Source organism: Ambystoma mexicanum, chromosome 6p, assembly GCF_040938575.1.
Source record: "Ambystoma mexicanum isolate Mex_15411 chromosome 6p, UKY_AmexF1_1, whole genome shotgun sequence".
In the NCBI taxonomy this organism is placed as follows: Eukaryota; Metazoa; Chordata; class Amphibia; order Caudata; family Ambystomatidae; genus Ambystoma; species Ambystoma mexicanum.
Window position 1 is genome coordinate 1,050,391,100 of NC_090935.1, and position 24,355 is coordinate 1,050,415,454.

The following is a 24,355-nucleotide window of genomic DNA, read 5'->3' on the forward strand; positions in this document are numbered from 1 at the left end:
CGCACAATAGGTTTACTTCCTTCAGATTCAGAACCAATCGGAACCCCCTTGATGTCTTGGACATCAGAAAGACCCTGGAGTTACTTCCCAGCCCTTGCTACACCTGAGGGACCGGGACTCTGAATCTGTTTGTAGACATCTCTTGATGCGATTTCCGTGGCCAGATAATCTCCACAGCTCCTGTGTCTGGTGGAAGTGACAAAATCTCTTTGTGTTGCCCCTTGTTAAATATGTTGCAAACCCAGTGAGCTTTAATAGATGAGGTCCTGATACCCCTGACAGATCTGTCTTCCCAATTGAAACTCTGGGAAGACCTTCTGTCAGTCAGGGGCGCCACGTCTTTGGAGGAGAAAGGGCTCTGACTTTCTAACTCGGGCCCTTTGCCTGTTCCTGAACCTCAGCTGACCTCATCTTGCTGAGTATTGAGGGAACCGTGACTGCCTTGAAGTAGAGACATCCTTTACTGGTTGGGAGAGAAGACTTCATCCTAAGGGTCCCAGAGAGTTGGTCCTACTTGTAAAGTCTGTGTGCCTTTTCTTCAATCTTGTCCCCAAACAGCTGGGCGCCCTGGAAGGGAAGCTTTTAGGGCCACGTTTAAACATTTTTTTTATGTCTGCCTGGAATTAACATGGATGAACAACATGTATGAACTACCTGGTTGCCACTGCTGTGCCCATAGAGGTGGATGCTCCCCGAACCCAGTCGTAGGTTAAATTGGACAAGAATTCAACCCAGTGAGTAATGGGAACCTAGACGCCTACACACACCTTCCCTTCACCAATGCGTGCATAGAGCTTCTGAAAATCTTCCGGCAGAGTCTGGGTGGTGTAGGAAAGGTAGGTTGAAGGAGTCAGACTAAGGTGTGACCTGTTCATGGGTTTATTTAAACAATACAAAAACGCCTATTTTACCCTAGTGTTATGAGGGGCATTCCCTGCCTAATAAACTAAAAGTAAGGGTGCTTTTCAAAGTCCAAAAGAAATGGTCCTTAGTCCAAACCCAATTAGTTATCTGGCTCTTACCATTCAGGAAATAAATAACCCATGAGAAGGCCGGAGCAATATTCTCTGTCCTTGGCTTTTGCCTAGCCCAATCACTTTAATCCCCTTTTCAGGAAGTTTTGATTTTTAAAAGTGTGTCACTGTCTCGCAATACAGTCCTTAACCTCTTTGCAGGTTTTATATGCCAAATCCTAATTCCATACAGTTTCCTCTTTCCAGGAAGACCAGGTTTTCTTAATACATTTCCACCATTTCTGATGTGGTGCTTAACAATGTTCTTGTTTTGTGCTTATGGACTGGAATCCTCTAGGTTCTCTCGCTCTCTCTCTCTCTGCAGTTCTGCTCATTATGCTTGGTGTTCCCTGGGCTCCCCAAAGTCCTCTGGCTCTCTGACAGACTTACTTTAGCGGGCCCTGGGTGGGGCGTCTGCCCGTTTGGTGTTTCTTGGCTCCTGTAACCCTTGTGGTTTTCCCAGCCTCAAATATTAATGTAATGTCTCTCGGCTTCTCAGGGCTCTTCAAAGGCCCCTGATAGGCTTGCTTTTGATCGGTTTTGGTGGGGCCTCTGCCTGCTTGGGTTTATCCGGTTCACGTAAACCTTGTGTCTTTCTCAGCCTCGAACGTCCCAGTTTGTCCCTCTCACCAGCGTTACCTCTTTGGGAGCATCCGCTTCCCTTCCACTGCCCGGCTCGGCAGGGATTGCACTTCTTTTGCAGAGATCCGATCTCTCAGTTGCGGTCTGGTCTCGGCGTCAGTTAACAGGCCCACCACAGCTTTCGTGAGGTCGCTCCACAAGTCGAGATGGTTGCTTTACTGTCTCCGCCTCTGTCGCAACCTTGGTTTCTTTGTCAGTCCGGAGACCAGCCAACTAGCATCTTGCTAGCGATTCACTTGCGCCCACGCTAATGCTGGCTCCATGGTCTAGCCTAGTTCTGCCCATCCAGGAAGTCCTCCCGTCAGAAGCTTGCCTCTGCAAAGGATTCTCTCTCTCTCTTTCTCTCTCTCTCTCTCTATCTCTCTCTCTCTTTCTCTCTCTCTCTTTCTCTCTTTCTCTCTCTTTTATGTACATCATCACTAACAAAAGGGGTGTGTTGTTCCTCTCTGACTGTGGCATTCAGGCGGGATCCAGCATTAACCAAAGCCAAAGATATTGAAGAAATGTCACTACAGGAGAATCCAAAATAGAAGCAACAGTCTTTCTGATTCCCATGTCGGCAGACTATGTACTCTGGACAGGGAGTTCCTTACCGGAATGGGAGTCCTTGTCCCCAAGAGGGAGAGTCACTCCCAGTGAGATCCCACTTGCCCAGACCCCTAGTGAGGGTCTGTGACAAAAAGAGAACAAGTAACCCACTAATGCTTATTCTGTTGCACAACCCCCAAAGTGGGAATATTAAAGAAACCAAGAGAAAATGTGGGGGTGTGTGCTAAAATAAAATCATTGACAGTATTTCAAAAACATTAAGCACATTCAAATTTAATTTATACATGTACGTAAACATACTGGTAAACATAAAAAATGGAGAGAAAGAAAAACATATTTGGGGGAAAAACCCATCATCCGTACTCATAGAAATGGAAGTAGCATCACTTAAGCATTGAGTAAGGATGATTGTCATTTGTATTGCACACTTTGGATTTTATATGGGTGCACTAGTTGATACACAAGTACAACTCGAGGTGTTCATTGAGGATGTTTGATTTTTCTATAGGTTTGTGGGGGTGTTTTGTTATTTGATATTTTTTTTGGGTATTCTATAGGCCTTCATTTTGATGGGAGGATTGGGTTTTTGCACAGGTAAGGTTGCAGTTTTTCCAAAAAGTTTCTTTATTTCTTTATTTTGCAACGGGGAAGGTTTTTCCAAAAAGATTCTTTTGCCCCCTGCTTTGGTGTTGGATTTCCCAATAGAGTCGGAAAAATGATTTCATTTTGTACATGTGTAAAGACAAATAAAACAGAAATCAAGGAGCCTTAAAATATAGCATTTATTGTGCGCTCGGCAGGACAGACCTAATACATGCATGTGCTATAGCTATTGAGATCAATTGTGGTGCAGCAAAGTTCTTATTTTGATGCTGCAGTTACTCTGCTGCTAAATCCTCTAGTCCTACGTCTCATCCCCTTTCCTCATTACCGTTCGGGCGTCCCTCACTAGGTACGGGAGACAGAACCTTTTTCTCCAGAAAAAATCTTATTCCCGAAAAACACCAACTCGGCCTGGGGGGGGCGGGTAGCTGGTATAGCCTCGGTACCAGTGCTGGTACGAGAACCTGAAATGTTCCTCCTACTCGGGCACTTCCTTGGGAAGGAGTCTCCCCTGGGTGCGATTGGAAAAAGGCGGCCCTCCTTTGGGCCTCGACTTATGTCTGACGAAGTCCTTCAAGTCCCCTGGAGGCGACTTCTCAAAGGGCTCCCTCCACCGAGCTAATCTGTTCTTAAGAGCATAGCCCTTCCAGCCGTGGTCTGGGCCAAGGCAGCGGAGGCAAAGAGCGTGAGGAACGTGGCGCCAGAGGACCGAGTACCTGATTTGATCAAAAAGAAGACAAAAAGACAGAAGAAAGTATCTTGGGAAGCGCGTGGTATTACAAGTCCGAAGCCAAACCCTAGAGCGCTGGTGAAATCGGGCCGTTACCATCGACGCAGAAAAGGGGACTGATTAGTGGCGACGGTGGGCAGAGTCAGGGGAGCGCCTTTAAATTTAAAGGGGAAGATGATTTGTTCTGGTGAAAAAGGTTCCATCTTCTGTCCCTAGCAAGGGACGCCTTTGCAGTATGGAGGAAAGGGGACTATGGACTAGGAGTACGTTAGTCACTACAGTGAGTAACAATTACTTGCCCATGCAGGAATAGATCATTGTACTTCCCATAAGATTTCCAATGATTGATGTATGATACATATGTATAATTTTAACTGTGCCAGAGATTTAAATGAATCTAGTATTAAAGTATGACAGTTGCTTTTTTCTTGGATGCAGGATAAGAAATTCATTTATGCAGGCTCCAATGTTGGGGTGGTGCAGTCACCTGTTGCGTTCTGTGAGAAGTACGGCTCCTGTGTGGACTGTGTTCTCTCTAGGGATCCCTACTGTGCTTGGCAGCAAGATAAAGACTCCTGTGTTCACATTCCCCAATCAGGCAGTATTGACAGGTACGTAGTCATTGCATTTCACATCTCAGACAGTTGCAAAGCAAGCAGATAAATGCCCCAGGAATGTCCAGTAACCATTTTCCTTGTGTATTTTTTATTTTTCAGTTCCTTGATACAGAAATTAAATGGGAATGCCTCCACTTGCTTGAGTAAGTTTGTTAATGTAAACATTGAATGATCTAAAATGTACATATATTGTTACGAAAAATGGCTGTTTGTATCCACGGTCATACTTTAACATTGCTAATTGAAATGTCATTTTATTTACTATTTGTTTTTTAAACTGTTTGATTTCCTTCAAAAGCACAGCACACCCACCATCCTTTTATATCATTAGCCCCCTACTTTCCTCTAGGATAATCATTTCGCTATGGAAACTGATTGCTAGCATTAGACATTGAAAATAGTCATGCAATTGGTTTGCATGCAGCACTCAGGCCCCACCCCTTACAACCCACTCTCCTTCCCATTTTCATCCGCTTTCACTCTTAATACCATCAGAAAGGGGCAAGTATGTTTTAACTTTTAGCAATAGCCTGCATGATTAGCCCCTGTATTTCCTGAGCTCCATATGACGTTAGCGCTCAGGCTAAGCTTGCGTTCCCCTTTAGCTGCAACGCTATTATTTGGGCCTGTGTAATCATATACCATTGTATAGCATCTGCTTAAGATCTCACTGGGCACGCACCTTATTACAATGCTTTGTGTGTGGGGCGCTCACCATCATGGAGTGTGCTGTTTGTGAAGCTGATCAATCACATTTCATCACCGATTATTTTCCCAGGCAAGCTGGTCTTCCTGGACTGACAATCCACTAAGACAGAAAAGAACTCTGGGATTCTGGGTAAACTAATTGTGTAGCACTTATGAGTGGAGCTCTTCAGACACCATCTCGATCTTGCATCCAGGAAATGTCAAGGTCTCTAGAACTTGACGCTCTGTGGTGGTGTGTAGATGGTTTTTTAAATTTTATTTTGATTTACATTTGCAAAGTGCAAATGGACTTATTAGTTTCCTGGTGTGATCTTTCAGTGGTGGCTGTCGTTTAGTGCAACAGCATTGCTTTAATGCCTCAATAAGAAAAAATGTCACTTACATCAGATGAGGCTAGAAAGTATGTTAGTGTATCTAACATGAATTCCTCTGTTGCCAAGGAGTTGGCTTGGTCCTGCCTGCCATTCCAGGCACTAAAGAATGGATTTTTCACTGGAGAGAGTGTAGCCCATTAAAGCAATGATCTGTCGAAAGAATCACCAGATCATGACCCTCCCAAATTCAGGGAGCCTGTCCTGTTTGGAATCCATTGGGTAAGCTGCAGGAGGGCCAGGTGACAGAAGAACGTGTTACCCTGAACTGCCAGACTTTCCTGAACCATATCCCGATAGATGTGCAACCCCAAAGCTCTCAGAGCTCAGTTCTGTTTGGGAACAGGGAGAATTCAGCCCTTGGTCAGTGAGGGAACATGCCAGGAAAATATTCTTCTTTCCAATTGCCAGCCAGTTGCCTCATTCTGGATTCTAGCCCTGTCATTACTTTTGCGCCAATGCTTTGGAGGCACTTTCAGCAGTCCAAACATAATTGTATTGGATGCATAGGAGTTGCACAGCCAGACATCATGGATACATTCTGTAGAGAACCTTTTCTATGCCACTCAGGCTTCCAGCCCTACTACTGATTCCACTGACGGATCTAGGATTTCCTAAAATGCCCTAAAACCCATGTCCAGCATTGCATGTGCATCCTATTCTTGAATCTTCATCCTCCCATGCATCCAGTGGATCATCCGGAGGAGTGTGGGGAGGTCTACCTCTGCTGGTGGCTTTAATGCCTGATTTCCCCTCCCCCAAGACCATGCCTCTGCACCTCACATAGCAATTTCTGAGACGCATGCAAACTGGCGCTGCTGCTGCACCAGAGGCTTTAGGTAAGATCTTCAGAATCCAGGGCAGACACTTCTGGTTACCCAGATATGAATGCTTTCTCTCTTTCCCAAACCTGAAGTTGACCAGTATTCTGATAATGTGGACTGCACGTTTTGGTGCTTTCATGACCTGCTGAATTGCAGCATTGTTGCCCTCAATAAAAAGCCTCAGCCGCCTGGGAGTAAGAATGTTATCTTTGTCCTGGTCCTCCTCAACTTGTGACCACAAAAGTGATGGGTGGAAGGTTTCGAATGAATCTGAACCACTGGCATTGCTCTGGGCAACCTTCCACACCACCGTTTAGCCCGTCTGCGCCATTACAAAAGGGGTCCAGCCATATCAGCTGCCGCCATTGGTGGCAGTACCTGACTGATTTGCATATGGCTGGACCCCTTTTGCAGTGGCGCAGACGGGCTAAAAAACAATGGTGTGGAAGGTTGCCCCGGGCAATGCCAGTGGTACAGATTCATTCAAAACCTTCCACCCATCACTTTTGTGGTCCTGGTCCTCCTCAACCGCTGCCAACGGAAGTCCATATTGCCAATTGCCAGACAATTTGTTGAGAATTAAAGTCGCTGCTTGGTGAAAATTTCAGCTCTGCAAAGTCATCCTCTAAGGCTACAGATATTATGTTCCGGGTCCTACTGGATGTCTCACTCTGTGTGTAAGTTCATATTCACCTGCTCCCATCATGTGTTAATCAATAGCGCTCCAGAGGGGATTACCTGCACCTCCAAGTTAATCAAAGTATGATAACATTATATAGAAGGTCTATCGGAGCACAGCCCTCTCCCTTCAGCGTGCCTTTCTAGATTGAGATCTTCAAATGTGTGAGAATAATGCTGAAATCAGTCTAGTCGTGAATACTATTCTAGTACACACTGAGTAAAGGAACTGAAGATGGAGGACACTGAACATTTGTGTAAATGGTATTTATACCACGCAGTGCTGTTTTAATAATGGGAGTTGTGTTTCACCTTATTTTGCCATGTTTTATTTAAAGTGTATTTAGATATATATACATGAATATGGAAATGAAATAGTCTTTGCAGTAAAAAAAAAAAAAAGTAAAAGCTCTTTCATAGCCTATTGATTTAGCTTCTTACAGCAGGCACCAATGTTATCTAGAATGAAGAAAACTAGCCGTGTCCTATGGAGTCGTCATATCGAGGAAATCTTATCTTCCGACATTGCAAATGTATTATGCATTCCCCAAAGTTGTACTAGTTTGCCAATTCTAAATTGTAATTAGTTCTCTTCTACCCTCTTCCTTTTAAAGCATGGTTAAACTGAAAAACCTCACGTCAGAACTTGATCATTAGATTGCCTGTCTGAATATTTCCATTGATGGAAAGCTATCAAATCTTGAAAGTAACTGGTTGGTGTATTTACTTGGGTTGTACAATGTGCTGCATACAAAGCAGCACCCGATGCGATGGTAAAAAAAAGGGTGGGTGTAGGGAAAGGAAAAGGAGCACTATATAGGCGGGCAGCAAAAACAAATGTGTGTCCATATGTTGCCATGGTTTATAGTCATTAATTCGAATTACATTGTCGAAAGACATAATGTCGAAAAAAAAGTCGAACATTTTTTTTCTGAATGTCTTCTTTTGTTTTTTTGTTCGAAATGGGGGGGTTCCCCCCAAACCCCCTTTTTTTTTGTAACCCTTTTTTTTTTGCTTACGGAACCCCAAAAAAAGCATATATAAAAAAATAAAACATTCGAAAAAAATGTTTCCGACATTGTCTTTCGACATAATGTTTTAGACTTTTTAACTGCACACCGTTGCCAGTCATGCCACATGGGGGTTGACATTTTGGAGCAGAAAGTAATGCATTTCTACATGTACACTGAACATTTGTGATATCTACCTTATATGAACTTTAAAAAAACTCTTAAATAATTGGAATTTCTTTTATATAAGCGCATCCTTAAGTGCGTTGGTAAGATGGTAGCTTTGATGCCTCCAGCAGGAGATTTTGTTTTCTGTCTCGAATACCTCCATTCAGCATCAACATTTGGTTGACTGGCATTGTTTGAAAAGCCTGCACGAAAAGCAAAACCATCAGTTCCTTTCTGAACCGCAAGCATTTATTTTGTCAGATCATTGCGCCATTTCTTTGATTCTAATCATGCAAAGTAGATCCTTTGTGACCTAGTGGAGGCTCATTGATCGCGCATTTGGCGTAGCAGCGACAGTCCGGTATTTGAGACGTCTAACGTCGGTGTTCTGTGGGCAATGCTTAGAAACTAAAGAGGATTTGACATTGTGAAGAAACGGCTACAGCTCTACAGAAGTACAGAGATGAGTAATGGCTCAACTGCCTACTCAGCCCCACACTAGTACTACTAAACCAGCAGTGATCCCAATCTTAAAGGTGAAATTGGCATAGCCTGAAAGGCATGCCTCCTTGGCCTTGCGTCGTAGCTCAAGCTGCGGTAGGCTATATTCTCAGGATGCATGCGAGCTAAAACCAGCTTCATCTAAATTCAATAATTATATAGGGAGGACTATAATCCAACAATGCAACAAACTAATTAAATCCCCACCCGTGTAAAAAAAAAAAAAAAAAGAAAAACTGAATGCAGAACATGATGTGAAAGGGAATTCTGGGTTTATAAGCAGTGATTTTCAGGCAAAGATACCTGCAACAGTTAATGTTCATGGATACTTCTTGAAGAACAAGGTAGAGAAGGGGGGCTTAAAATTCACCATGGTCCCAAACAATTTACCAGTGGGACATGGCCACCTCATAAAACCTTCGTTCTTGTCTTTGCTGCTCGACAGTAACAAGCTGGGCTCTATGCGCTTTTCCTGTGATGTCAAGCCGGTGTTGAGATGGTGGAGTTGATGCAATCCCACTGGCGGTGGTTATGTCGGGTCGAAGGTGCAGGCTCCCTTTAGGTTGAGTCAGGGCTCAAGACTGTTGAGAGGATTACGTCCAATGGTTTTGGGCAGTAGTTAAGTCAGCAGCTAGACGATGGCTTTGCTTGGTTGAGTCGGCATCCAAGTCGATGGTTTCCAGCAATAGTCAGCCCTTTAGTCACTTGCTTCCACGATGTAAAGTCCACGACCCTCTCTGCTCAATGGGTCAAGCTGGCATCTGGATGTGTTGAAGTCCAGAAATTGAAAATGAAGATGACAAAACAAGATTATAGCTGCTTCTGGACTTGTGTTGCTGGGAGACCCATTCCGGGGTCTCCAAGGCAATATGTCTACTTCAGCCCTGCCCTTCCTCTCGAAGGATGCTGGCACCTACAGAGTGGCCCTTCACCCTCAGTGAAAGGGGTACTGGTCCAAGTGCAGCCTGCAGTGAGGCCTTTATCCACAGCATTTCATGCACACTATTGTAATTGGTTATTTATAACGCACTTAATACCCGGTGGTTTCTAAGCGCGGACCCAGGGATCGCGCCTGTGTTGCTCAATGTCGTCTTGCTTCCAAGGCGAGCAAGTTGCCCCTGAGCTTTCCTTCGAAGACCTTGGGGGTGGTTAAGGGACAGTGCTTGCCTCTGACTTGGATGCCTTCTGTCTTCAACTCTCTGGCAGAGAACCTTTGAAGTAGACTATACTTAGAACAGACGTCCAGGGAATCTTTCTTGACTTGTGAGTACAAAGATGAATCAAAGAATGAGGAGGTGTCTCCTTCCTTATAAAGGTAAAATGTCCCAGGGGGTTGGTCCCAAGCAAGAATGTTGTAAGAGGTCCAATCCCTGTTCTAACAAGTGACCCTTGCTTTCTGACATCATAACAAGAGTGCCTTGTCCTGGAAAAAATAAGGAGAGGAGGACGTTGTAAAATGTTCTAACAGAAATCAAGATGGTGGAACTCCTCTCTCGGCTCCTCTGGCTACTCCTACTCCACCCCTCTGGCTACTCCTACTCCACCCCCTTTGTACGTCTGCTAACTTAAAAGGGTCTCCAAAGGTCAGCACCCTGTTGAGTATGGCTTTAAGTCAGTTAAGTTGAAGAACAGCCTCCTAGGAGATTTTCTGGGGAGGGGGCAGGTGTCCTTGCGGAAGGTGTTGCCCTTCCTGCAAAGCGATCTAAGAAACTGCTTCCTGGCCTTTGTCCTACCTTATGGTTGTGGAGACAGTAAGGCCAGTCACTAATGCGCATCTTCCCTGTCATAGCTGCAGCTCTGCTCACTAAGCTGACACTTAATTGTATGATAATAAATTGTGGTGGCTTTATAATTGTGTGATTCATGCAGCTACCATGTGCTTCCCTGGCATGGCTTATATTTACATTTTGATGTGCCACTAGGGTGACGAGGTTACACAATTATTTGAATTTGTCTCAGAGCTGCATACGGCTAAAAAGCCACCTCTGCCTGCTGTCTCTGTGTTCCAGAAGCTGTCAGGAATGCACATGTCAACTTTGAACCTGCCCTGTGCCACTGCAGGGATGGTGCGGACGGTGTCAGGAAAGGCAAGTTCTTGCACTATCGTTTTATTTGTGATGTCTTAATCACAGTAAGATTTGTGAATAGCTACAGACCTCCGACGCATGGAGCGACTCTTATGGAGGGAGGGGATACCCATAGGTGAGCCTCTGTAGAGATGTCCTGGAGGGGTCGAGCTACGCCAAGCAGAGGAGCCAGTGGCAGCATAGGTGAAGCAAAACCTGCTAGCTGGAGGCTGAGGCGGGTGCTCTCACCGCCAAGAGGCTCCAGTCGGGAGCGGAACGACAACTGGAAGGAAACAGTCTTCCCTGGTAGCACGACCACTAGAGAACAGTGGTGCTCCGGCATCCAGCAATCTACGTGGAGACCAGGGGAGGCAAAGGAGCCAGGGTCCCTGAGCTCCACACAGCGAGTGCCTTTGCTGATGAGACACGTACTGATAGGGAAGCAAATGCTCCCCACGTGAGGTTGCCAGTGAGAGTTATGAACATTGGTTTCAAAGCCTGCTGAAACCGACAGAGGTAGGAGAGTCTGAGAAAACGGAACCGACACACAACCCACCCAGGTAAACCAGAGTGAAAAGAGGTGCGAACTGTGTATGTCAAGGCTGAGAAACCGCAAGCCGTACTGGAGCATAAGAAAATGGAATGGGCACAATGCCCTATGAGGAGTGGAAGCAATAAGTGTGCTTTATGTCAAGGCTGGGAAAGCCAATAAGGATATGAGAAATTGCTAAAGGGGGACCGGCATATGTCCTACATGGAATCTTTCAAAAGGAGTATGAACCCTCTGCAACAAGGCTATCCAAGCCTGCTAAGTAACAGAAACCTGCAATACCGAGCAGGCCGAAGCCCTGTATTTAGGAATTGGACTGAGAATCAATAACCCTATCAAAGGCCCACATGTCTGTGGGGAGTCCCAGTGCCACAAAGGTGGGAAACAGGAAAGTGTCTATAAAGTAATCCTGGAGGGATTTGACCTCTGGTAAAAAGCTGAGAAAACCAATAGAAGAAGAATTAGTCCTTCCCCAAAGGGGAAGATATTTTTGGTTTTATTTAACAAGCTCTATAAAGAAGACTGGGAACTGTGTAAGACATTCTGAAGGTACTCCGAGACTGATAGTAAGTCATATACGAGTTGGGCCAGGCAGAAGCTCATTCCGAGGCTATTGTGCAAACCTCCCTTTCCTTTTAGTTAGATTTCTAAAGTGGTAGGAACAGTTAGTAACTAGGAATGTGGACTCAGGACTCGGAGCACACTTCGTTTTTGTTTTTTGGAGGTAGAGAACGCCCCTCATAGCGATAGTGCCAGATAGGCATTTTTCTAGTAATTTAAATAAATGGTATTGAATGATGACACATTGTATTACGAGTCCTACTCATACGTTCCATCCCCTTTCATCCATACTGTACAGGCTTCGGGAGACAGAACTTTTTTCACCAGAAACATCATCTTCCCCTTTAAATGTAGAGGCGCGCCACTCCCCAGTCCCCTTTTCCGCATCGACGGGACGATTTCACCAGCGCTCCTGGGCTTGGCTTAGGTCATGTAATACCACGTGCTCTTCCCTGGATATTCTTCTATCTTTTCTTTCTTTTTTCTAGATACTTGGTTCTCCGATGCCACGCTCCTCCCAACGGACTTCAGCAGGTGTCCAGCCTGTGAGGGGCTCTTCCCCACAACAGACGCCCACACCCTTTGCCTCCGCTGCCTTGGCCCCGACCACGGCTGGGAACGTTGCTCCGCGTGCGATTCCTTGACACCTCGGGCACTGAAAAACAGACTAGGTAGGTGGAGGGAGCTCTTTGAGACATCACCTATGAAGGACCTCAAGGACTTTGTAACTTCGTTTGAGGCCAAAGACAATGCCTCTATTCACCATAGCACCCCGCAAGGACGACTCCTTTCCGAAGAAGCGCCCGACCGGCAGAGGCCTGTCGGGGTCTAGTACCAGCGCACATACCGAGGCTAGTCCAGCTACCGGCTTTATGGCCGAGGGGTCTCCTGATCCTTCCGTGTATCAGTGCTGAGGGACTGCAAGGTTCTTATACCAGGGTTACTCCCGAGGGGCAACGTCCTAGTACTGGCATCATGTCCGAGGGGGCCCCTTGACGCAACACTACAGGCAGTTCTGCCGAGGGCATTACGCCTTCCAGGCCCCGGCCTGAGGTGTGGGACAGGCCTTACGCTCCAACAACAAGCGTCTTGTACGGGGCTGGTTCCAGCGAGCCAGGCACCACGACTCCGGCACTGCTCGACAAAATGGCTGCCGCGCCAGACAAAATGGCTGCTCGTCCGATACCTCCTCTAGCAGAGCGGGTGGAAGAACAAGTTACAAGGTGGGACTGTGGTCAACCAGGTACGTGGCCTACAGCTTATCCATCAGCAGCGCAGGGCAGGTTCCCCCTGCATCCCAGAGAGAGTATGCCCTGGCCCCAGCAGCCCGTGGCCACTCCATCAATATCTCCTGCCGCCTCCTCAGCCGCCAAAGACAGGTTCTTCGAAAGGTTTCTGGCACTGATGCAAATGCCCCAGATCGGGTCCATCCTATGGGATGCTATCGGGGACATGCGCCGTCAGATCACCACACCGGTACCTTTAGTCATTCCTCCAATGGCTCCGGTGCCTAAGGCCCCAGCGCTGCCTGTGCTTCCTTTTCCTTTGCCGGCTCCTGCTCCGGCCCCCATGCCTCTGGCATACTCTTCCACCAGTTCTCGATCCTCTGATTACTCAGGCAGACACAGACGAGGAGGAGGACCCCAAAACGCCATAGTCGGTGAGGGCCTTCCACGAACGCCTTGTGGCTCTGGCGGATTATCTGGGTCTTCATCAGCCCGAGGTGGAGCAGCCCTAGGAGGGGGTACTGGCAGAAGTCCTCACGCTAAGGCCTCTCAAAGACGGGGATCCCGATGCAGAAGTACGTTGTCACCCTGGCCAAGAAGGGGTGGCTCAAGCCGCACTCCGACCAACCTGTGAATCGGCACCTCGACGCCAAGTGCAGGCAACTAGAGAGGGGATACACTCTTGCTTTCTGCTCCTCCGCAGCCGAACTCCTTGGTGATCGCTGCAGCATCAATCTATTGTAAGCCTAAGTCGTCCTCGGCCACCTCATCCTCAGCGCTGCTAGGCAAGGAGGAGAAGATCTTGGAGGCATACGGGAAAAAGCTGTACTCCAATAACTCTGTGCAACTGTGTCAAGCGAAAGGCAGATGTCATGCTGGCAGCTGCTAACCAAAAGGCTCTGGCGGGAAATCGCAGACTACCTCCCAGAACTCCCGCCCCAGAGCCAGGCTCACTTCAAAGCGGGACTAGGAGAAGCCAGGCTGGTAGTGTCCGACATCATGTAGTCCTCAGTGGCCCATATTGATACCTCTGGCCGGGCCATCTGCATTGCCACGGACATGAGAAGGATGGCCTTGCTCCGGGCTACTAAGTTCAACCCGGACGTCCAGGAACGCATATTGGACCTTCCATTCGACGGTAGTGACCTTTTCCACGGATGAAGAATTAGATAAAAAAGAACAGCAGCTCACAGACAGCTAAGTCTTTATTCTTACGAAGGCCACGCCCAAGGCGTACACCCAGTCCAATCCATGCTCCGACATGGGGTGGGTGTCTGGAGGATTCCAAGGCTTCCAGGAACGGAGGTCCAGACAACCTGACCGTTCCCTGAGTCAGCATCGATGGAAACAACAAAAGGGGAGGGGGCAAGGGTTTTTTCCAATCCCCCCCCCCCTCCTCCTCAGCAGCCTCAGAGGGTAAAAAGGGATTACACGCCCCTCCGGGTCCACGTATATCCAGTGGGGGGGCAGGCTTGCTTCTCACGTGCAATTTTGGCGCCAAAATATTTCGGACCACTGGATCCTATCTGTAGTCTCCACGGGGTACTGCTTACCGGTCCCTCCCTCTCCTGCCTCCTCCCCTTCTCTACCACAGATTGGGACAGCAACTCTGTTGGCGGAAGTCCGTTCGCACGTAGAAAGCCAGGTAGTGGAAGAAGTCCCAGCCTCCCAGGGAGGATTGGGCTTCTATTCCAGGATTTTTGCCATACAGATGAAAAACCAGTCTGGCCTGAGAGTTGTGATGGACCTTTCCACCCTCAACCTCTCCCTATCTCTACAAAAATTCAAGATGGTTACGCCAGCTCTCATTGCGGAGACACTGAACAGGGGAGACTGGATGTGCTCCCTGGATCTGAAGGACACGTATCTACACGTCCTGATTTGGCAACCACATCAGTCCTTTTTGCACTTCAGGATCATGGGCTGCCATTTCCAGTACAAAGTTCTACCCTTTGGCCTCAACTCAGCTCACACCTTATTCACCAGACTGATGAATGCGGTGGCAGCTCTCCTCAGAGCCACCACATCTACCCATACCTGGATGACGGACTCGTCCAGGCCTCATCTCGCAGGTGGTTATTCACATCTCTTCCGCTCTTATGAAAACACTTCACGACCTGGAATTTACTATCAATCTCAAGAAGTCTCAGCTGCAACCCACGCAGAAGCTGACCTTCTTGGGCCTCATCTGAGACACTGGCTCTGAGAGGGTGTTCCCTTCAGAGGACCGAGATCACAGCCATCAGGAGAGCTACGACTCACTTCCTCTCCAGGACTGTGACCTTGGCCTAGTGGTACCAACAACTACTGGGCATTATGGCGACGGTCCTTCTGGCCGTCCCCCACACGAGACTCAGGATGAGGAGACTGCAGCAGCACTTGACAGCTTCCTGGAATCAGTAGAGGGGCTCACAATCAGAGCCTGTGGACATTCCCACGTCTCTCCGCCCAGACCACCTCTGGTGGTCCGTGGACTTCAACCTGCGGCCACTCTGGACAACCACAGTGTCCATGGAGTATGGACCCAGCAGGAGTCCCACATCAATTGGCTGGAGTTGAAGGCCATATGGCTGGCCCTCAAAGCCTTCCTCCCTCTCATAGAGGGCAAGAACGTACTTATCCAGACGGACAACTCCAGCATGTATTATGTGAACAAGCAGGGGGGTACCAGATCCCCTCCACTGTACAGCCTCGCGATCAGCATGTGGGAATGGGCCCTGGAGAACATCATCTACCTCATCGCTGTCCACCTCCCGGGGAGTCCAACGTGGAGGCGGACTGACTCAGCAGACTGGGGGCGGACAATTACGAGTGGCAATTGAACAACCTGGTACTGGAGGAAATCTTCCTCAGATGGGGGCATCCCCAAGTGGATGCTTGCCTCCCACAACAACAAGAAATGCCAACAGTTTGTCTCCTGGCAGGGTCAGGGCCCCAGCTCCCTTCGCAATGCATTCCACCTACATTGGAACTACATGTTGGCGTACGCCTTCCCGCCCACCCCCGAGGTCCACAGGGTGATCTGCAGGATAAAGCAATCATGTCACCTGAGCGTCATTTTGATAACTCCCTGGTGGCCGGCGAGACCATGGTTCTCTGAGCTTCTCAGCCTATCGGACAGGCCTCCCATTCACCTAGCGCTGAGCCCAGCTCTGCTCAGTTAGTACACCTACACTCACCGCGACATACAGCGGCTGACAGACCGGGCCGCCTCCTAGCCTGGCTCTGCAAAAAGGAACACCTCACAACCTCATTAAAGGGGGCGGATGGCATCCTACTCCAAACACAGCAGGACATCAATGATGTATTCAAATCTTTCTACACATAACTTTATTCACACGACACCCTCATCCCGCGGGAGATACTTGACACATTAGAGGAAATTGGTCTCCCAAAATTGACACCCACACAGAGGGACGACCTAGACGCAGAAATCACAGCTGAAGATATCACAGTGGCCATGAACTCTTTAGCCATCGCCAAAACCCCAGGTACTGACGGGCTGCTCCCGGAGTTTTACAAAACGTATGAATCATCACTCACACTATTACTACTTAAGGTATTTCAGGAAGCAAACGAACTAGGGACTCTGCCAGATAGCATGAGGGAAACACTCATTATCCCGATGCTCAAATCCAGAAAACCAGCCGATGAGTGTGACTCCTATCGCCCACTTGCAATGCTTAATTATGATGTCAAGATATTGACTACGATTCTGGCCTCAAGGCTCTCGAGACAGATCGGTTGATTAGTACATAACGATCAAAATGGCTTCATACCCGGCCGCAATACTACAGCGAACCTCTGCAGGCTCCAGCACATCATAGCCCAAACCGACCAGCACGAGGGCCCTTATGCACTACTATCATTAGACGAGATAAAATAGTTTGATTCCATCTATTGGGAATGGTTACTAGCCATGCTCAGGGAATTTGGGTTTGGGGCTGGCTTTATTAAGTGGGTGAAAATTCTATACACCAATCCCAAAGCGAGAGTAAAGACTGGCAGACTTGTGTCTTCGATATGGGACCTTCGCAGGGGTACTTGACAGGGCTGCCCACTGTCCCCGTTGCTGTATATATTGGGCCTGGAACCAATTGCAATCTACTTTAGGAAGCAATTCTTCGATGCTGGCATTCAGCTGGGCAGGGAGTATCACATAATATCACTCTATGCGGACGTGGTACTCGTTTACGTCAGTGACCCCCCACTTAAATGTGCCCTGCTTGTTGGAAGTCCTAGACAATTTCTCCGCTGACTCAGGCATACTGTTTAGCAGACAAAAATCTTGCCTTTTCTCACTAGCAGGCCTTAAGGGTATTAATATAGAGGATCTCCCGGAGGTTGGAGTTCAGTGGCAACCAACCGCATTCAGGTATCTAGACGTCACCGTGAGGCATTCTCCACAGCTGATGCACAAACATAACACTGGAGCCACACTGAAAACCTTGCGCAAGTCAATTGGCTTCTGGTCCAAGCTCCCCCTGTCAGTAATGGGCAGGGCGTCAATTATCAAAATGATAGTCCTGCCCAGATTTCTTTACCACTTCCAAAACATCTACCATTACATCAAATCCTCATTCTTTCGCACACTTGAAACTATTTTCAAAGGTTTTCTGTGGGGGGCTAGCAGGCACAGGTTAGCATTATCCACACTAACATTACCTTATAGGGCTGGCGGCATACAACTCCCAGACCTGGAACGGTATTATCTGGCCGCACAACTAAGTTTTGTGGCCCGATGGTTGTCTGACGACACCACAGCAGAAACCAGACTGCTCCAGCATCTAATTAGTCCCCTACGCTTGAAAGAATTCATCTGGGCACCACAGATATGCCTGAGTAATCCACCCATATTAGTGGTCCTAAATCGGCAAATATGGCTTAGAACCAGGGCACTACTACACCTAAAACACTCATACTCCCCTGAGGTCCCGATGATTTCAGACTTATGCAAATACAACACTGACCTAGCACAGATCAGATCCTGGGACAAGAATGGGGTCTTACCATGGGGGGGCATGTACGACGAAGGCAACTTCAGAGACTTCACATCGCTTCAGGTGGCAGATGGTGTGCCGTGCGGACAATTCTTATGGTACCAACGAGCCAAGTGCACTGCACGTATGAAGTGAGCCGAATGGCCTGAAGAGCCTGAGGCACACCCCCTTCTGACACTGCTGTACAACCTGGGGGACGGCTGGAGACTGATATCCCAAATATAGAGCCAACTAACAGACAGACCTAACCCCCTGCAGCGCAGATGTGAAAACCAGATGGGAACAGGATATAGTACAGGAGATCATAGACAAAGAATGGGAGAGGGCTTTGGCGTTCCCTAAGGAAGTATGTAGGAATGCCCGGTTTAGGCTGATACAACTTAACATGCTACTTTGCACATATGACTCCACGTAGAATCGCCCAGTTCAACAAGCAGGCCCCCCCACAGATGCACATGGTGTAAATTGGAAAACACAGACCTATTGCACATGTTCTGGAGTTGCCCCAGGGTACACCACCTCTGGGCTAGAGTTGAGCAAACATGCATCAGGCGGCATGACCAGATACGACTGTACCCCTAAAGAATGCCTGTTGGGCACGTACCCTCGTCCAGTCAAGATAAAATCCACAATTACTCATGGACCTGGCCTGCGTGCTAGCAAAAAGAACCATTGCAATGGCCTGGAAACGGGCGAGTGGCCCACAACACTTAACATGGCACCGGGAAATGAAACGATGGGTAGAAATAGAAACTCTGGCCTGTGAGGATGGAGTCCTCAGATCCCCAGACGATGCAAGCATGGTACTGGATGCGTGGAAAACCCTAACACGAGATTTGTTTCACCCTTCAGGCGATAAACCGCCTTGAATTAACAACCCTGCAGATCACCAACGCCCCATCCTCAGAGCAGCCTACCTGAGTAGTGCGGCACATAGACCACCAACGCCTTTCCACCTCCCTCCTCTTCCCCCTCCCCTCAATCCCTGACATCCCACTCGGGCCCTCCAGACGCCCACCGCACCTAACTAACTGGAACAAGAACTACACACCGAGTACACCGCAGTTCAATTGTATTGTTTGATTATATGTTGTGTTCAAACGTTACTATTGGTATGCAATTCTGATATGATGTTATGCCTGTAACAATAAGAAATGCCAATAAACAAATTTAAAAATAAACAAGAGCAAATGGTCTAGATTCTGTCATTGGGCCAGCTCTAATGAGATCGACCCTCGCAAGTGCTCTTTGGATGATGTCCTTTCCTTTTCGGCACACCTTGCACACTCAGGAGTGCAAGTGTACACATGCCTGGCAGCCATATGTCCCTACAGGAATTCAGTTCAGAGGAGGGTCTTTTTTCCTCCTCTAACCCTGTGGTAAAGCGGCACCTGGTGGGCCTCCACAGACTCTATCCACCCGTAAAGAGGCCACACCCAGTCTGGGACCTCAATGTGGTATTGGCGCATTGGCCCACAAACCATTTGAGCCAATGGCATCTGCTGACATCAGATTGGTTACCATAAAGACAGCTCTGCTCGTGCGCCTCACCTCAGCTCGCAGGGTCAGTGAGATCCAGGCCCTCGTGGCCTCAGAGCCGTACACCACTTTCCACCAGGATAAGGTGGTCCTCCGGACGCACCCTGCTTTCCTACCAAAGGCCCCATCCGCCTTCCACCTTAACAAGGAGATTGTTCTACCTACTTTCTTCTCCGATCCCAAGGATGAACCTCAGAGAGTTTTGCATTGCCTCGATGTCAGACGCGCTCTGAAGTATTACTTGGACATGACCAAGGATTTCGGCAAGTCGGATGCCCTTTTTGTAACCTTCAGAGGGGCAAGACCAGGTTATCAGGCTTCCAAGGCTTCCATCTCTAGGTGGAAGGTCGGGGCCATCAAGGAGGCCTATGATGGGCAACACAGGCCAGTTCTGGCCAATCTGCATGCCCATGCTATCAGGGCTAAGAGCACGGCTATTGCCTTCCAACGCCATGTGCTTTGGCAGGTCATCAGTAGGGCGGCCACCTGGGCCACCCCCTCGGCTTTTTGCAAGCACTACGGTCTGGACATCGCCTCAAGGTCAGACGTGACTTTCGGGCAGGCGGTTCTGAGAAACCGGTTTGCTTAAGGAGGGTTTCCTCTCAGTTGTAATCACCCATACAGTATGGAGAAACGGGGACGGATGTAAGAGTAATTAATAGTTACTCATCGTAGCGACTATCGTACTTGGTCCATAGTCCCCTTTCCTCCATACGTTCCACCATCCTCCCCCCTAATAATACTGGTGTCAATAGGCAATGTTGCATATTGTAGAAGCTTCAGTGGGGACTGAGGAGTGGCGCCGGTGGCCAGAGTCAGGCAAGCGCATTCTCCCAGGGCTGCGCCCCCAAATTTAAAGGGGAAGAAGAATTTCCTGGTGAAAAAGGCTCCGTCTTCCGTCCCTCACGAAGGACGCCCATACAGTATGGAGGAAAGGGGTCTATGGACTAAGAGTATGTTAGTCACTACAGTGAGTAACTATTAATTTATTCCGGTTCGCCACAATGCCCACTTTACATGCTTGACAAGTTGAGGTGGGTTGTGGCCCTTGCTTGCAGGCCAGGCGAATAGAAGACTGTGCCAGATGGATGAGCTGAACAGTAAAATATCAGTCGTCTTCATGCAAGCAGAGATTTCTGGGTGCCTTTCAGCGCTGGGTTTTGTTGCTATAGTTTCAGATTCTTGCGATTGTTGTAGTCCCCCGCCAGTTGAAGCATTATTTGTGCATCATCCAGGTAGAACAGGAAAGGCAACTCATGGGTCTCAAGGAAGCAAGTGGACACACGTAGACATTGAACATCCACGGGTAGGTAAATGAGCCTTGTGGTTACCCTTTAGGCTGTGGTCCAACACCTTTTAGTGGATTTGAACATGGTAGGTTCTTTCTTGGAAGAAGCACTAGGACCACTTAAGGAGTTTGCTAGTTAACCCCATCTCGAGGTGGTGGAGGAGGGTGGTATAGTAAACTATTCTATGCTGTCAAGAGGTTGAGCAAGAAGGGGGAACAAAAGATTGGTTAGAGTTGAAGGAAATGTATTGAGTCCCCCTCATGACGGGGAAACCAGATCAACAGGATTGTAACAGGTTTTTCTCTTCACTCTAAAAATTGATTGCAGGGTCCCTCTGGGATCTAAATCCTGTCCTCACTCCTATTTAATGTTTATATGTATCCTGTGTTAAAACTGCTTTAGTCTTTGGGTCTGCGCTGCCACTTATATGCAAACAATAAACCGATATTTCTGTGTGTGAATGGTCCTGTTGATGAATTGAATCCTCTGACCTCCTGACTTGAGGGGTGCACAACTGGTTGGAGAAACAGTCTTCACAGACATAAGTCAGTTTCCTGTACTTGCGTCCTCTTCTTCATAATCGGAATCCCCTACTGCACCTCAGGAATGGTTGGGCCTGCAACCCACCTTCGTCAAAAATTTTAAGTACCTTGGAATTTCCTGGAAACAGGACCTCAGCTTGTTGCTTCCATTAGCTTTGTGGTCTGAGATGGCATTTTTAAACTTAGTATAGTGGCGGGAATCTCCTAACAACTACATACATACCCTCAATTCTGGCCTTCCTGCTGGTTAAATTCAATACATGTACTCTGTGCAAAACTTGGCTATCAGACTGGTGTTTGGCTTTATGAAGGGATAATTTCTTTCACTCCTTCCACAATCTCTATATTTAATATTTAGGTACCTCCTACCCTATCAGCCTCATATTTGGCAGCCTAAGCTCCCCTCCATTTCTCATGTAGATCCCTGTAGTCTGTAAGACAATGACATTTCTCCTGGCCTCAATGACTTGGAAGACTCTCCCAGTAGAGATTAGTCTCCTCTCAGAATGTATGGTTTTGAGGAAGAGTTGAGAATGTATTCAGCTGGGTTTGCCCTAGACACCTATTTTATCTACACGTTATCGCTGCACCTAGATGCGGTTTGGTTTACAGTGTAGTACAGTACAACTGTCATTGTATTGCTGGACTTGAAAGAGGGCCCCTTATCCCAGAATGTTAGCTTTCAGTGCAAGGTTGGCTGTCAGCAGGTAGTTGGATAGACTTGCAAGCGCTGCGTTGGCTCTTTTTAAGAGGTGCATAGTATTTGTATTGTTTATTTATATAGCGCCTATACACAGGACGTTTTTCAAAGTGCTCAAGGAGGGTTGGGAACAAGGGGGAAAAAACAACAGTTGCTCAGAGCCATTGAAATTCTGAGACGATAATAGTTTGCACCGGCAGAGTAAGTGCATAAAATACATTTAACAAATGAGACACAGCAAATAGGCCTAACAGCGATTCTGCAGTTTTACCAGTGCAAATTATGGGGAGAGGACAGGGGAGAACAGAACAGACAGACTATCTTCAGGCGCGTTGCATTTGGATCGTGCAAGTGCATAATTTCTTTGCTACAGTGGATCTGGGAAAATTGCTGTGCTCAGGTAGTCATTTCAAAAGGACCTGAAGAGACCGCTCAAGATGCGCAATATGGCATTTCTTGAACTTGGCTGGGCATGGATATCTTTGAGCAGTGGGAGGCCTTTTTACGGTGATTAAAATAGATGTCCTGGCCTAGGATGGCCTGTAATGTGTTCAGAGCAATAGAGATTGTGGAACCTAAACTCCGGGATGGTTATGGAGTCTCACCGGTTGATGGACTATTTGACCTTGGTGATCTTAGAAAGTAATTCTGACAGTTCATCGGTCAGTTTCTGGGTTGGTTCTGGATTGGAGTTAAAAATTATGGGATTGAACTGTTTGTTAAAATATCTTTAACAAGTCTTTGGTCTGGCAAGGGGTGTTTGCGATGCAGTATCTGTACTGCCTTCCCTTTCCTGTATGGATTGCTTCTTGGTAGATGTGGGCTTGAAATGTGCAAATAGTTTCCTTCTCTGCGAATGCTTCTCCCCTTTTTGCGCCAGTGTTGTGCTCAACCCTTTAGTATCTGCCTCTTCGATCTTGTGCCTTTTGTTTCTAGCTTTGGTAAGGGATTTGACCTTTGTTGTGGTCAGCGGTGTCAGCATGTCTTCTACCCTTGTGAGCTCTTATATTGTCTCCAGCATGACATCTGGGACTGCTGTGATATTGCTTCTTCAAATGTGTGGTTGAGACGGTGGGAAGGAAGGGATCTCCTGAAAAGGGTCGATCGGCCAGAAGGATGAAACTGTGCTGGCTATTGTTAGGATTTTGACTTTGAGGATGTGTATAGAAGGTTCCTAAAATCAGGTGAGAATTGAACCAGAATATTGGGGGTTTAGGAAGCCTGGAGTTGTATGCCCTCCCCCCTGCAAGTCAGTCCTGAAACCTCTTTGTGAAGCTCAAATTTGATATGCTTAAGAGGAATCCTTTTTGCAGGTAAATTGAAATTTGTAATAGTTAGACATTGAAGGATCCCAGAACTGTCATCTCATGGGTGAGTTCCAAAGTGTCTATCAGATCAGTGCACCATAAGTACGATGATAGAGGAGCTGGTTCTGGGGTGGTATTTAACTACAATGTATTCAAAGGACGATATGAACAAGTGATTGGTGAACTTGATGTCTAATGAGGGTTGGGAGGAGTCCTCTTCTCCTTTTTCTGTTGCTTTTTTGGTGATCTTATAACCATCTGGGTGGTCTGGGATGTCCATGAATTCTGTTTTGACTTTCAGTGAGGAGATAGCTGTTCGAGGCATTATTGATAGCCAACTGAACGTTGATTCCACTCACTTCCCAACATCTCAGTTAGAGGAAGGACCCATTACTGCTTGGCACTGTCAATTTGGGAGGGGACTGCCTGACAAAGGAGTATATTGCTCATTGTGGAGTGGAAGATTGAAGAGGCGCCAATGTTTGATGTTTAGATGTCAGAGAATTAACTGGGTCATGCAGGAATTTCCATTGAGTGAGTAGCCTGTGACCGGTTGATATGCCTAGTGATGAAGCTGCTAGGGGACAGGATGTGAAGCTGGGACCAGTTGACCACATCAGGATTTTGAGCCTTGAGTCATTTGGAGAAATAAAGATCATTGTTTTGTAAACTTCTCTGGTTAGCTTGATTATAGGATGGTGGCATTATTGTTAAGACTGAAGTTTGTTTAAAGCCATGCAGTTTACTGTGCAGTGCCCAGAAGATGCTGTTTTGTTGTCTCAAACAATATTTCATCTGTTGGTTCATCTGAAAATGGATAATTCAATCACTCGATAGTGTCTTGTTTGTGGTTTTACTGCCTCTCCAAACTTAATGGGACATTTTTGGCAGTAGTCATGAAATCTTAATGTCCCCATTGTGCTTTAACGTCTGTGCTATGCTTTGGAGGACTCCTTTATAAATTGGATGAACATGATGGCTCTCAGCACTTAAGCTCCCACATACTTTTTGTTTGGCCATTGTTCAAAAATCCAAGGCACACATATCTAATACCATTAAAGAATGCTAGAAATGTTGAGTTGTGTCCTGCATGTTCTCATGTGACTATATCAGACAGAGCATTATCGGTTTCTGCTTTTTACAATTCCGTCTAATTTCATC

General features: G+C 47.3%; 1 protein-coding gene across 7 annotated transcripts in view; it reads left to right on the forward strand.

The window, feature by feature from the left end:
* The window catches only part of SEMA4D (semaphorin 4D), a 974,222-nt gene that overhangs the window by 698,584 nt on the left and 251,283 nt on the right, over positions 1–24,355 (forward strand). For all 7 annotated transcript variants that reach the window (XR_011280337.1, XM_069625652.1, XM_069625653.1 and 4 more), the window contains 2 exons: positions 3,976–4,148; positions 4,254–4,297. Coding sequence is in view for 6 of the 7 variants with exons in the window: in XM_069625652.1 (XP_069481753.1) it covers positions 3,976–4,148; positions 4,254–4,297 (217 nt within the window). In the remaining variant the exon portion in view is untranslated. The remainder of the gene's footprint in view (positions 1–3,975; positions 4,149–4,253; positions 4,298–24,355) is intronic.